We start from the raw sequence: 15,098 nt of genomic DNA, 5'->3' as shown, positions 1-15,098 counted from the left end.
TGCACCACCAAAAAAAAAAAAAAAAAAGGAACAAAAACAAACATTGCTATTTGAAAAGATAAAAATCCAAATTTCTTCCAAGAGATAATCTTGGGAATGCAATGCCTTAGGAGATCTAATAAAGAGATCAAATACAAGCTTTGGAGTTATGTCTAATATTTTCATTTTGCACTTCATCCCTCAGAACCAAAACACATACCTCACTATTTTTATTTGACTATTTTTCTTCACATTTCATTTTTATTGGTGCCAAAAACAGGCAGTTTTATTTTAAATCTCAATTTTCTATGGTCTTTACTAGTTTAAATGAAAACTAATATACATACCTTAAGAAATGGCAAATGAAATTTCTAAATTGAAATGCAATAGATGCTGAAAAACCCTTATTATACTGATAAATGGCCATAGATAAAAACACAACTTGAAAAAATCCAAGCTCTTTATTCCATTAAAAGATATTATTTCTGATAAAATTTTACTTTTTATGTTTAGTATCAGTTCATCAAAATTTCTACCATATTTTATTGGCAAACACTAAAAGCTCTATCAAATCAACCCCCAAAACTCAGAGGCAGAACATCATAAAAGTTGTTCCCTCCTCATTTGAAGTTTAAAATAGGTGTCTAGGATTGATGGGTGGCTCCCCTTTAAGCAGTGATTCAGGAAGCCAGGCTTCTTTGTCCTGAGTGTATACTCAGACGCCACATACCAACCTGCATCAAGCCAGCAGAGAATAAAGGGCATGAAGGATTCACATGGGGGAGCTTTTCACAGACTGGACCTGGAAGTACTATATATCCCTTCCCCTATTTTATTTATTAGAACTCGGTCACATGACTACCCTAATTGCAAGGAAGGCCAAAATAATCTAGCTGCATAATGTTGCTGCTGTTATACGCCATCAAGTTGGACCCGACTCATAGCGACCCCTCATTGGGTTGCCGAAGCAGTATCACAACGGAAGTAGATTGCCCACAATCAATTAACAGTCTTCTACACATTTTTAGGAGCTCTGGTAGCATAGTGGCTAAAGCACTTGACTGCTAACCAGAAGGCTGGCGGTTCAAACCCACCAGCCACTCCTCGGAAGGAAGGTTGGGCAATCCTACTTCCGTAGTGATACTGCCTCGGAAACCCAAGGAGGGGTCGCTATGAGTCGGGGCCGACTCGACGGCACATAACAACAACAACAACACATGTATTTAGGAGCTCTGGTAGCATAGTGGCTAAAGCACTTGACTGCTAACCAGAAGGCTGGCGGTTCAAACCCACCAGCCACTCCTCGGAAGGAAGGTTGAGCAATCCTACTTCCGTAGTGATACTGCCTCGGAAACCCAAGGAGGGGTCGCTATGAGTCGGGGCCGACTCGACGGCACATAACAACAACAACAACACACGTGTATTTATAATGCTTTGATCAGCTACGTATTTATAACTGGAGTAGGATTTTTAATATTTAGAATCCCAAAGTTACAGGACACAGTATCAAACTGAGTTGCAGGGAAGTGTGAAAAGATCATCCATACACGATTTTCACACATAATAAAAGCAGAGGACAATTCCTTGGGGGAACTGGAATAGATAGTGATAGGTATCAAATCATTATAGTATTTCAAATTCTTTAGATGTATTTAAAAGCACATAACAATTATATTTTAAAATGTCAGTATTAACAATATCCTAAACTATTCAAGTTTAAGATTTTAGATGTTTAATTAAAAACGATTCGGAGTATAAAGTTTTTCAAAATTATTTTTAGAGTATTTGTCAAGCATCAAAGCTATCTTTAATGTTCCAAAATACCTGTAAGAAGAAACCTGGTCATATCCTACAGTGAAAAAGGCAAGGAAATGAGAAAAAGCCTCAGTTTCTGAACAATTCTCACCTTAAAAACCTCTAGGAAAGTAGACTTCCACAGCTCCTACAGAAAACTGTGGAGTCTTGAATTAATTCACCAAGACCTCATTGTAACAGCCGACTATTTCAGATCTGCTAAGGAATGTCTTTCTACTCCTCTGTGCTAGGCCTTACTCTGAATCTTTTTATATCATAGTAAGAGAAAATTCTAAGACATTTAGAGACAGAATATGGTCAATAGGAAAGCCTCTCTTGTTATTCCTTATCAAATCTTGTTGGGTGCCACTGGGTCAATTCTAACTCATAACAACCCCATGTGAAAGAGCAGAACCTCCACAAAGGGTTATCGTGACTGTAATCTTTATGGAAGCAGATTACCAGGTCTTTCCCCCAATCAGCTCCTGGGTGGGTTCCAACTGCCAACCTTGCGGTTAACAGCCAAGTGCTGAACTGCCATGCCACTTTCTGCAATACTAAAGACCTGTATAATACTCAAACATTAAATTCCTCCAGTGATAAACAAGGTACCTGGCCTTACGTGAAGTCTCTGCATCTTCAGGAGCAACCATTCCAAAGGAGGGGATTTGACTATTTCTTCTACCTTCTCTAAGGGCAAAAACTGTAGACCCTTGGTGGCATACAGTGATACTGTTCTAACCTCATTTGGAATACTGAGAGACACACTTCTCTCAGGCCTAATTGGAAACATAGAAAGCAAGTCAGTATAGTTTTTTTTTTTTACATAAAAAAAGAGACCTTTAAAACACAGTAAATTTAAAGACATTATGTATTATTCCCTTGTAATACAGTCTATATTTTCAGATAGGGCACAAAGATATTGGTGTGACTCAAATTATGAATAATGAACAACAAACAGTCTTAAGTCCATCTGCTTCCTATGAGAACAAACAACTATTACATGTGTGTGTCACCTCCCAAGAAGACACTTAACACACACTAGAACGCAACATTCATTATGTTTATTTTACTAAATAGCATGGGTCAATAAAACACAAACCAGAAAGTTTTTCTTAAAACTAGTCCATCTGAGTGGATGGGGCTGACTCCATCCCATCCCTTCTTTTTCCATGCATGTTAAGCTGGAACCGTATCAGATAGCAAGTACTCATGTACACTTTGCTTTTCCTGTTGAACATGAATGAACTTCTCTGAATGAATGAACATCTCTGAACCAAGAAAGACAAATGAAGTTTCACAAGATACAGGCACTTTATGTTTCCGGTTTTAAAAATAAGCAAAGTGAAAAATATTTAATAAAAGTAACTAGTACAGAGAAAGCTTTAGGAGTTCTACCATTAGTTCTAGTGACTTACACTCAATGCAGTCAGACATATCAAACAAGTAAAACAAACAAACGAAATAACAAAAGTTTAACTGGGGTTAACGGGCTTATATATAAAAAGGAAGTCTAATTTGCTGCAAATGGAGAAAAATGGCCATCTGAATCCAACGTAAAGATATGCCAATAATGTGCATTGAATCTTGTGTACTTACACAGCTGAGCAACAGTGTGTGGTTAGTGAGAAAAGCAAAAGGTGCTTTAGATTCCACAGTATCTGATTAAACAAAACAAATTTACATAAAAAAGTACCAAATGATACTTCAAAATAAATAATTCATCATTTTGATGAATATATACACAGAGAGTCCACTTCTTGGTGATTTAGCTATCTAATAGTGGCATATCACTATCCAGAGGTGCAGGAGCAAGTTCACATAAATAAAACAGTGTGGTTTCACTAGCTTCAGCTTCAGTCAATGGCTCCAGGCGAACAAGCTTACTTTGGGTTGGTTCTGGATCTAGGCTGCTATCCAGAAGCTCATCAACTTCTATAGGTTTATCTGCAGAAGACATAACTTCTGATGATGTTGTACTCCCCTGTTCAACAGCAGAAGCAGGGTTCCCGTCAAGGAATGCAAGAAGTGGAAAGGCAGTGTACTGGATAAGTTGCTTATCTAAAAAGATCAGAAAAACATTCTTATTACCTGCTTACACAGAGTTCAAACTAAAGGGGGCAAAAATGGAAACAGATGTGCATATATCATTATCTTTAATGTTAAACAACAAACTATGATAGTTTTTGTTAGTAAATTAAAAAATATACAGGTCAAAAAGTTAAATCTCTTATTTAACAATTAAGACATGAGGGGTCTTTTTCTTTTCCTAAAGTTAAATGGGGGGAGGGTGATCCCATAACTTAAACTTTAAGAACCATTACATCACTAATTTAATTTTCTCTATATAACTAGAACCTGACACTGAACAGAACTGAGGCCAGTTATACTCTGCGTTCAATTTTTAAGTATTGCAAGAATTTCCTTAGCTCATATTTGTTTCTTTGTAGGACTCTTAACTTGAAACTAATACTACATTTATACATACCTGGTTTGGGTTTAGATTTTCTTCCTTCTTCTGAAACCGGTTGAACTACATTGTTTTTGGTACTTTCTAATCCTTTATTCTCTGACTAAAAGAGAAAAAATAATATAAAAATACTTATATGTTTCACATTTTATATGTTCCTGAAACAGCAAAAAAATTAGAATAGTATATAAATATTGTTATATCATCTGAAATATATGGGAAAGGGGGAGCATCTGGAAAGATGAACTAGAGAGAGAAAAGAGATTTGAGTAGAGTTAACAAGATGGGTAAGAAACTATTGTTGTCATCAAAGGGAGGAAACAACCTGAATTAGGATGATAGTAAGTATAAAGGCAGGGGAGCCTTTTCAATAGTAAAATAACACAGACTTTGTTAAAGGTAAAAAAATGAATCAAAGATGACTGGTTTTAAAATGCTAATTAGATGATTAAGTTTTTAAGCAATAAAATTTACTTTAAATATTTTGATTAAAAATGTATTTCACATTTTCCTTCATTCATAAACAAAAATTCAAACATATTTGGACATATTTGGAATAGCTCAGGATTAGCTGTATGATGACATCTTTAAAACTATTCCTATATTAGAAATCTCAAAATTGAGGTGTGGTACATTGACTTTTCCTCTTTGTGGTTTTCTTAGTTCTTTTCTGTCAATTAATTTGCTTCTTTCAAACACTGTCTTCTCTCCTTACATCTATCTGACAGTGGTACGGTTATTAAATCTTTAATGTTGTTAAGTTCTTCAGTGTACTTTCCACTGACGATCAAGTTTTGAGGTAAAAAGGTTCACAATTTTTCCTAAACAGTTTTAAGTCCCAGATATCAGCATACTAGTTAAGTACATGTGATGTAACAAACATCTGTCTAGTAATTCTACACTCCCTCTGATATTCACCATTAATTGACACAGTACCAGTTGCCAGTATTCAGAGAAGAGAATGGCCCCAAGATGTAATAATACCTACTTAAATCCAAAACTAAAAAATCAACTGCCACTGAGTCAATTCTGATTCAGTGACTCCAGCTCACTGCCGCTGAGTCGGATCCCACTCACAGCGACCCCTCCTTGGGTTTCCAAGGCGGGGCGGTATCATTGCCCAACCTTTCTTCTAAGGAGTGGCTGATGGGTTTGAACCAACAGCCTTCTGGTTAGCAGTCAAATGCCTTAGGCACTATGGCACCAGAACTGCCCTATAGGGTTTCCAAGGCTGTAAATTGTTATGGAAGGAGACTGCCTCATCTTTCTCCTGAGTGGCTGGTGGGTTCAAACTGCCAATCTTTGGATTAGCAGCCCAATGCTTTAACCATAGCACCACCAAAGCTCCTTAAAAAACTACTTAGAGCTTTTTTTTTAAAAAAAAAATAATAATAATAATAATTTTCTTATTTAGCATTCATAATACATAAAACATTAATACAATGACATGATCTTTATTCTTATATTTCCTGAAAACAGGCAATATCCAAGGATGCCACTGCTGTTCTACAACAGATGAGAACCAGGATGATAAATGAGTTTCACCTCCCATGCAAATTCTTATCCATTAGTAATGGCCACCCAGACTACCATAAGGCATCCTGATTTACTAGGATTGTGTTGTATATAATACATTAATGTAATACATTAGTGTTGTATGTAATACCTCTGTCATGGGCAAGGAAATGACAGTGGATATGCCAATGATTTTAGAAAAAGATAATTCCAGGACTAACTATACTGAAAAGTTATTCTCAAATTTAATTTTTCTACAGTATTGTAGAATAGTATTCACTTTTCTGTTAGCTGCTATTTTCTAAAAACTGTATGCAAGCTCTTTGTCTCTTGGAATAAGGAACATGATAAAAGAATGAAGAATGACTTAATGCCTAGCAATAAATATGAAAGCACATTCAGTAAATGAATACATGATATGGGTCCACTCAACTTAAGGTCTATGGCTTAGTAACACTCAACAATATGATCATGTTCACTGAAATACAAAGCTGAAGTTGTCCAAAGAATCTTACAAAGTTTGACCAACTATGGTCCATAGGCCAAATGTAGCATGCTGTCTGCTTTTTTAAATAAAATTTTATTAGAACACAGCCACATTCATTCTTATACTTATCATTAATCACTGCTTTTGTACTACAGCAGAACTGAGTAGCTGTGGCTCACAAAACTGAAAATATTTACTAGCTTGACTTTTACAGAAAAAGCATGCCAATCCCTGACATGAATTATCCAAATACTAACTGCATAATCACCTTCCTAGTCTACAAACTCTCAGATTATCCAAGCTTAAGTTACTTAGACTACTATAGAACTTTCAAAATGTAGAAAATCAAGTTACACCTAACAACAGTCAGAAAACCACCTCCCCACCCCTAGTAACTTTTTAGATATGCTCACTTTTAGATTACAGAGAATAAGAACTAAGATAAAATTCTGACTCTTACTAATCTTTAATTTGTACAAATTCCAGAGATTTTGATTTACCTTTTTATTCAAAGTAAAACAAGGGTCACTAAATAACTCTGTATATATATACTAGAGAACCCATCCACTGCCATCGAATTAATTTAGACTCATGGTGACCCTTCCTATGTTGTTGTTGTTATTGTTAAGTGCCGTCGAGTCAGCCCAGACTCATAGCGACCCCTCCTTGGGTTTCCAAGGCAGTATCACTATAGAAGTAGGATTGCCCAACCTTCCTTCCGAGGAGTGGCTGGTGAGTTTGAACCGCCAGCCTTCTGGTTAGCAGTCAAGTGCTTTAGCCACTAAGCTACCAGAGCTCCTGACCCTTCCTATAGGACAGAGTAAAACTGCCCAGAGTGTTTCCTAGGCTGCAAATCTTTGTGGAAGCAAACTGCCACATATTTCTCCTCTGGAGCAGTTGGTGGGTTCAAACCACCAACCTTTCAATTAGCAGCCAAGCACTTTAACCACTGTCACACCATGGCTCCTCCCAGACACGATAAAGGGAGTATATACCTATTCAAGACAGTAAATTGTACAAAATAATAAAACATTTATAAACATCTGCTCTAACAATTCAAATTGTCCTTCCAAAAAAAACCAAAAACCAGTTCTAAAGAATCTCTTGTCAATACCTCAACACTTGCTAAGCCCAAGTGGAGTTCCTATACATTTAAAAATATAACAAAAACCATGTTACTTTAAAAACAAAATCCCAATTACCTAATTCACTGTTTTAACTTGCCTTACCTTCAATTAGTATAAATTACTGAGCAATTATTACTGTACTGATAAATAAAATATGGGCAACAAGAAACTTTTAATAAAAAAATGTTTAGAATTTGTGCTTATGGAAGGAATAAGAATGTAAACATAGCACATAAAGCATTAAGAAATCATATTCTGATAACTAATTTTAATGCTGTATCTGAACACTCCCAAGTTTAGTCAAATGACCTTTTAGGACCAGCACAGGAAGGGCCAGTTTCATACTAGTAGTTATTCCCATACCCATTAGTAGAATCGGGCAATGATTTATCTCATAACCAAAGCTACTTTTTCATCTAAAACTCTACTATCTTGATCATGTATATTAGGTAGAGAAAAAATGTTTTTTTTTTTTTTTGTAACTGGGAGTGATATTGCTCTCTATTAGGGTTTTTTTTTTTTTTTTTTCCAGATTCTTACAGCTATGGGTCCTGAGCAACATGAATTAAAACTTACTTTTGTATTATTGATGTAATCTGTGGGATTCATCTGCACAGAACTAGTGAAAAGCTGAAAGACCAAACAAGAAAGATCATAAGTTTAAAAATATTTTAAAAAATTGTGTGTTCATAATTTTCAAACAGCCATGTTGGGTAAAGAGATGAAGCTCCTGCACTAGGGAAGTTTCCACACAGTAAAACAAGTTTGCAAGAGGAAAGCAGAAAGAGCAACAAACAAACAAACAAACAAGAGCAGAGCAAGCCAGCCTTTGCATTACATAAAATTTCATGTTCTAAGACTCTATAAAACAGGTGTGTAATAAATCACTTGAGACAAATGGTGGTTCTCCCCATTCTCCCTATCCTTCATTATTCTCCATCCAATTTCATTTCCTTTATTTATTTCTCCTTAAATGCCTTTGGCTGTTAAGTGCCACCCAAAGGAGTAGCTGAATCCCCTACTCTGACACCAAGCCTTCACTGAATACCTGCTAATTAGGTGATAAATTTATGGACTTCGCTCTAGGACAGTGGCTCCAAAACTGAGTCCTGACAAGATGGCCTACCTACTGGTTGGTTTTCAACTCATCTATCAAGGGACTTAAGTCTTTGAGTGCATAATTCAGTCCAGTCAGTTTGTATGTAACTTTTGTTATATGTAACACAAGTCATTTATTCCAGACAGTTTTACTGAATATCTAAGAAATAAATGACATCACAAAGAACACAAGATGAAGACACTATCCTGTTCTCCAGGAGCTTACACTCTAAAAGGCAAAATCAACTTCAAATATCAACATATGATCAGATACAATTCATTATTACAACAATGGATGAAGGGCTCATAAATAATGAGGAATAAACAGAAGGGAGGAAAACACACACACACACACACACACACACACACACACAGAAAACAGAAAAGCTATGATGAAGCTATGTGATGTGTCAATCCCCAAAGATGAGTAGAAAGGAGAGAGGATGGAAGAACAGTACATTAATATAGCATTAGAAACAACAGAGAAGGAATGGTTGTGAGGTATGTTCAATAAAGAGTTTAAATAATGTAGAAGTTTCTAGTTAGATAGTAAGTGGTATACTTAAGGTTCTTAAAATAGAGTGGATGAGGCCACATCCTGTCTGGAAAAAGAACATTGGAAACAGTGGTGAAGTAGAGTGATTTAATGAGCATTTTAGGAGAATGAGCATACCAAATAGTTCACAGGATAGAATGAAATACAGAGGCCAAAGGCAGATCACTCCTCCATCCTTTCTAAACATGAATTCCTGTATCTCCCTTTCATTTCCTTCTTCTCTTTTCATAGCTATATATCATTATTAATCTGCTACTTCAGCTTGTCACTGCCTCAGAGGCCTGACCAGATATCATCCCCACTGAGTGGTAACCTGAGGAGGACCACCTTTATAAACACTTTTCTTTCCCTCTTTACTGCACGCATCCCCTACTCACTAATTGAGGCATACCATATACTTATTCTCCGCAGACAAATGATGTGAAGTACAAAAAAACAGATCAGATATAAGGAGCTAACAAAGTTAGCTAAATTCTAAGGTCAGGTCCCTGCTACTGACTCTACCCTGGGTCCTCCAATACTGAGGTCTGCAGAGAGAACCCATGAACTCCTTAATACATTTATTCATCCCCTTACCATATCTGCCATTTCAGAAAAAAGGCAATGCACCTGTAGATTTTTTTTTAATTATGATATTGCAGCATAGTTCAGGAATAAAATAATGAAGGTCTTGGGCAAGAGAGGCAACAGTGGAAATAAAAAGCAGGGATGGCTTTTAAGTGCTATTTTGAAAAACACACAGAACTTGGTGAGTGGTAAGATAAAGAGGAGGAAACCAAGGTGATCTGGTGGTAACTATCCTACATAAGTCAAGAAAAGTACAATATCACTATAGAAAATAAGAAAAGAACTAGCTTACAGAGTTAAGTTTGGTGTAAAACAGGTAATTTATGGTCAGATCTAAGTGATAATTCCAAAGGTATGTAATTAGAATTAAAGCACAGTTTATTTTTTAACAAATATTAAGAGCTGGAGATATAATTTGAGAGCAATCCTACAAGCCAGAATCTCTTCATTGAGAAAGAACAGAAAAACAAATGAGGTAGAGAAAATAAAAGAGGATGAAAGACTGAGTCCCTTGAAGAATACCCACAAGTAGAAGACAGCAGGAAAAAGAAAAGCCCTTTCAAGTACACAGAATGGTTACAGGGACAGGAAGAGAACAGAGATCCAGTGCCTCCAAAATCAACAGAAAAAGTTCTGCTATGGAATATTTAATAGTGTAGCAATAATAATAATGTTAATTATTTATAATCCTCATAAGAGCCTTTCATATTAAGCATTAGCTACATTTTATAGGTGAAGAAACTGAGCAAAAGAAGCTAATTTTCCTACCAGTAGTAATACAGCTAGTAAGTAACATAAATCAATTACAGACTCTAGATATGCCAGAGTCAAAGCAAACCTTCTTCCAACAGCCTGGTGACCTGATTTATTAAGAAAGAAAATCATAACCTACTTACAATGAATAAACCAAGACAGCACGGGGTTAGAGTAAATTAGCAAGATGGAGAGTTTCAAAAAAAAAAAAAAAAAATAGAGTTAAAAAAGAGGTAACAGATATAGCCATTCATTTCTAATGTTTTGTAGTGAAAGAGAGGATCAGGAGCGTAAACGAACATAGTAATATCTCAAAATGCTTTTTAATGAAAGAGATATCTAATTAGAGGCAGATAGGAAAGATCAAGGATAAAGCTATAAAAACTGGAGAAGCAGAGGACAGTATACAAAATGGCTTTAAAGAGGAAGTAAGGATCCTTCTGATAAAGAAGGATAGTCATGGCCAATGAGATGACCAAGGCAGGGTGAATAATCCACTGTGAGTAAGACGAAGTCTTGAAGATAAGCAAATATGGTAAATGTTCCAAGGTTGAATTAAAGGATAGAAAAACAGAATAATGCCTTAGCTGAAAAATGCCAAGATCTGTAGAGGTTCAGAATTATAAGATTAACAGATTTTCTAAAAAGTCCTTGAATTGAGAGTGGGGACAAAATCAATAAACAAAAAACAAAACAAAACTCACTGCCGTTGAGTTGGATCTGACTCATAGTGACCCCTCCTTGGGTTTCCGAGGCAGTATCACTAGTGAAGTAGACTGCCCAACCTTCCTTCCGAGGAGTGGCTGGTAGGTTTGAACCACCAGCCTTCTGGTTAGCAGTCAAATGCCTTAGGCTACGCCACCAGGGCTCCCGATAAAATCAATAAGGGCAGTCAAATTACTGTTAACAAACTGAAGTAAGTCATCAACATGGATGCTAAATTCATTTAAGATAGCAACATAGGTCAGCCTGAAAAGAAAATCTTCAAAGAAGGTAAAATCTAGCCTATGAGGTACTGATGATTTGAATAGGGTGATAATGTTATGTGACACTGACAAAGACTGACAGGAGAAGTAAAGGGGTATAGGTGGTAAATCAGTGGACTGTAAGTAACCTTAAAGAGTAAGAACAAGATTAACTTTTGGCCTTATTGAGAGGCTCTTAAAAGGGCAAAAGTGTAGACTTTTGATGTAAGAGAAGCTGCATTTTAAAGAAAGACTTTAAAATAAAGGAGCAACAAAACTTATCAAGATAAAGAGAGAAACTTGTTCACAACATAAAATGGAAATGGGGGAAAAAAAGACTCATCTGAGGGGGATTAGGTCTTATAAAAAGCTTTAGGTAAGGGAGAAATAAGAGGGAAGACAGCAAGAAGAGTGGGTAATGGGCAGAAATGGTAGATAAGGATTCACAGTCCAAAAAATGCTAGTCAAGTTCATAGGGGTGGCAGTGGGGATTAGAATTTGGAAACCTTGAGACTCAGAACACAGAAGTTTAAAATATAAAGCATATATAAAAAAATAATACAATTGAGGGAAAAATGTTAATTCTCAAAGTATTAAGTGTCTCCATGCTGCTTCCTGGCTAAGTGCCTACACTGTTAAGTCCCACAGATTTCTATTCAGTGTCAATTCATTCTAGAGCAAAACATAAAACAGTAACAAGTCCAGACAAGACTTGGATTTAACAGTACTGTTGAATAGAGCTGGTATGTTGTTACATGGGGATTAACTGAACTGCTACCCTGATCACTCTCCTTCAATGTCCTGAACACATCTGTTCATGTTTTCTGATAAATAAAACCACTTGCTTCTTTTTTTTTTTTAAAGAAAATACAGAACTACAGTGTAGAATACAAGAAGAAAATGCTATATTGATTTATAATTTATATACATAATCACATAAATTACTACTATAGCAGAGATTATCCAAAGTACTTACATCAACCAGGAGATCTGGGTCTATGCTAAACTGTCTGCCTGACAGCATGGCTTGGAAGTCCTCTAGACTGCAGTCAATACTGTCAAGATAATCCAACAGCTCAACCCTAAAGAAAAAATATTTTAAAAAACATCAAATATGAGGTATCTTTGTTTTCATATTTAAAATTACATAGCAAAATATTCCCAGCAACTGCCGAAACATTACCAGTGCATAATCTTAGTAGCTCCTTTTCAAAATCCAGGATTTCAGAAAATTTGATTACTGAGAACTCAAAGCCTTTACACGAAATTAAGTATTTATAGAAAAAACATTCTCCAACAACAGTCTGATTTACTGTTTTCCTTCATATTGTAAGTTATAAAATGTTTTCCCTCTTATTACTCATTATTATAATTAATTACTGGCTTTCTTTTTCTTATGCTATAAAATAGTAAGCTCCTTACCTGGGAAGATACTCTATAATCCTATTCATAAACACAAATATACATAAGCATATGGACATTTAAAACAAATATTTCATTTAAAAAATTTGAGTAACTACCAAGAAAATCCCCAAACTGTTCGAGATTATTAAATTCCTATCAAAATACTACTTGTACAGCTCAACTCTTATAAAAATAGAGGAAGGTAGACTGTATTTGTTCATTATCTGAAAGGAAGATCACTCAGAGAAACAGAATATATGTGAAGTGAACAAAAAAGGTAATATTTTTTATTAGATGAGCACTCACTTTCCCAAAAGATTGATGTTATCATTCAAAATGGAATCCATCATGGTCACTGGATCTTCTGTGGTCAGACTGGATGAGCCATTTAGCTGCACGGCACTAGACATGAGTGGGCTGGTGCTATCACTGTCTGAACTCAGGGATTCTCTGGCTGGTTCACTCTGATCTCCACTCTGAATGACAGGTGCATATTCATCTTCATTGTCATCTTCAACAATGACAATATCTGGATACTGGCTACAGCTATCAATCAGTAATATGACAAAGAACCAATTACATTTTCAGACAAATTCAATAAATTCATTCTATCCATTCAGTCTCCAGAAAATTGTCTCCATAAATCATATATCCCTTCTTGGGTAATTAGCTTAATCATAAACACTGATACTTCTTCATAGGGTGCAAAAACTCCATTAATGGCATTTAACTCCAAAAAAAGGGAAAAATTCAGACTTAATTCTCATTTTTTTCCATTGGGGTCTGTATTTGGTTGAATAACTTATTTCAATTACTCAATTTAATAACCCAAATATGAGTCTGATATTAGTCCATCAAAGAACAAAGATATTTTGAATATAGGTTTTTAGTAAGAAAAGTGACCAGTATTTTTCATAAAGTATATCTCATACATCTCCTTACTTGGAGGGATCAGATATAACATCTTCATTTGTTTCTGGAATAACTGGAATATTTTCTTCATCTGCATTATCATCAGTAACATCATAAATAATGATGTCATCTGAGATCCGTTCCCTTGGTTTTAAACCTTCAGTCCTACTGTGTGGAACCTAGAAGAGAGAGAGTAAAATATCAAAAAATTCTAAATAATGCTGATTAGCAAACAACATATCATTCAAAAAATATTAATTGAGCACCTACTATTATTAAATGCTAAGAATACAATGGTGGGCAAAAGTTATGTTCTCTGCCCTAATGGGACCTTTATGCCTGTTGGTGTTAACTGTACTAATGCAAGGAGAAAAGAGGTATATTATCTGCATAAGCAAATACCTTTTTTTTTTTATCATAAGAGATCCTAAAGATTAAATGCATCAGAATATTTGTATAAAAAGATCTCCAAATTCTAAAGCACTTTTTATATCCAAAGGGCAAAAGAAAATCGTAAGACTTGACTAGAGATTGTAAGAATCACTGGCTGGCAACTGGGCTGGTGGGTTTTACTTCATCTCAAGGCACTGTTTTGGGACATGTTTTATTCCAACTCATTAAACAGTTTCACTAATAGAAAAGAAACACTTCAACTATTCCATAGTTAAATGTCACCCTGGATTTTCAGCAGTGATTTTTTTTTAAGCTATAGATATATTCAGGCTATATATACTGTAATGAAAAAGCTTTCAATTCTCCTAAGCAAAATAAGGCATTATAATGAAAAAAATCTATAAATTTCAACACTAGAGACAAAAGATATAAACTATTTTAAAATATCTAAGTCTAGTTAAATTAAAAAATTTCAACCATTTACATGAGTGTTTAATTCTAAAAGCAAAACATTTAAGTACGTTTAATGGCTTAGAAACAATGGTGAGTAGAGGAATTACATGTATTATACATATATGTTAAACACGGTATGTCTGAGAACAGAAATCTCAATACTTTAAAATGAATAAACTAAATCTATATTCTTAAAAAATAAATCTGAAAGGCAACACCAAGGAAAAAAAAATCATACTGCAAAAATGTACAGAATTTTATTACTCCTGGTAACCCCTCCTTGGGCTTCAGAGGCAGTATCTCTAAGGCAGTCTTCTTTCCAAATACAAATTAGGTTATGTACAAAATAATGTCAAACAATGTTCATGGATACACACATAATAAGCCCACGGGAAATATAAATACTAAATTTAACGTAGTTATTTCCTCTAGGGGAAAAGGGGGTGATAACAAGTTCAGGAAGGAGCAACTGGGACAATTATATCTGTAATGGTTTATTTCTTAAAATAATCTAAGCAAAAAACTAGTCATGATTTAATAAAGCTGGAGGATGAGCATTTAAATTATTATTCACTAAACTTCTCGTTGTGCATGAAATACTATTATAATAAAGTTCAGTTGGAGA

General features: G+C 35.2%; 1 protein-coding gene across 1 annotated transcript in view; it reads right to left on the bottom strand.

The window, feature by feature from the left end:
- Positions 1-3,541: 3,541 nt before the first annotated feature.
- HSF2 (heat shock transcription factor 2) overlaps positions 3,542-15,098 on the bottom strand; it is a 47,278-nt gene continuing 35,721 nt past the window's right edge. Inside the window, exons 8-13 of the mRNA XM_007950705.2 lie at positions 13,658-13,806; positions 13,022-13,261; positions 12,288-12,393; positions 7,949-8,002; positions 4,262-4,346; positions 3,542-3,834 (exon numbers count right to left, since the gene is read on the bottom strand). Coding sequence (XP_007948896.1) covers positions 3,542-3,834; positions 4,262-4,346; positions 7,949-8,002; positions 12,288-12,393; positions 13,022-13,261; positions 13,658-13,806 — 927 coding nt within the window. The remainder of the gene's footprint in view (positions 3,835-4,261; positions 4,347-7,948; positions 8,003-12,287; positions 12,394-13,021; positions 13,262-13,657; positions 13,807-15,098) is intronic.

This window comes from Orycteropus afer, unplaced genomic scaffold (assembly GCF_000298275.1).
Source record: "Orycteropus afer afer isolate SDZICR_OR568_19922 unplaced genomic scaffold, OryAfe1.0 scaffold00286, whole genome shotgun sequence".
Classification (NCBI taxonomy): Eukaryota; Metazoa; Chordata; class Mammalia; order Tubulidentata; family Orycteropodidae; genus Orycteropus; species Orycteropus afer.
Note: the sequence above shows the minus strand (reverse complement) of the source record. Positions and strands in the feature narration are given on the sequence as shown.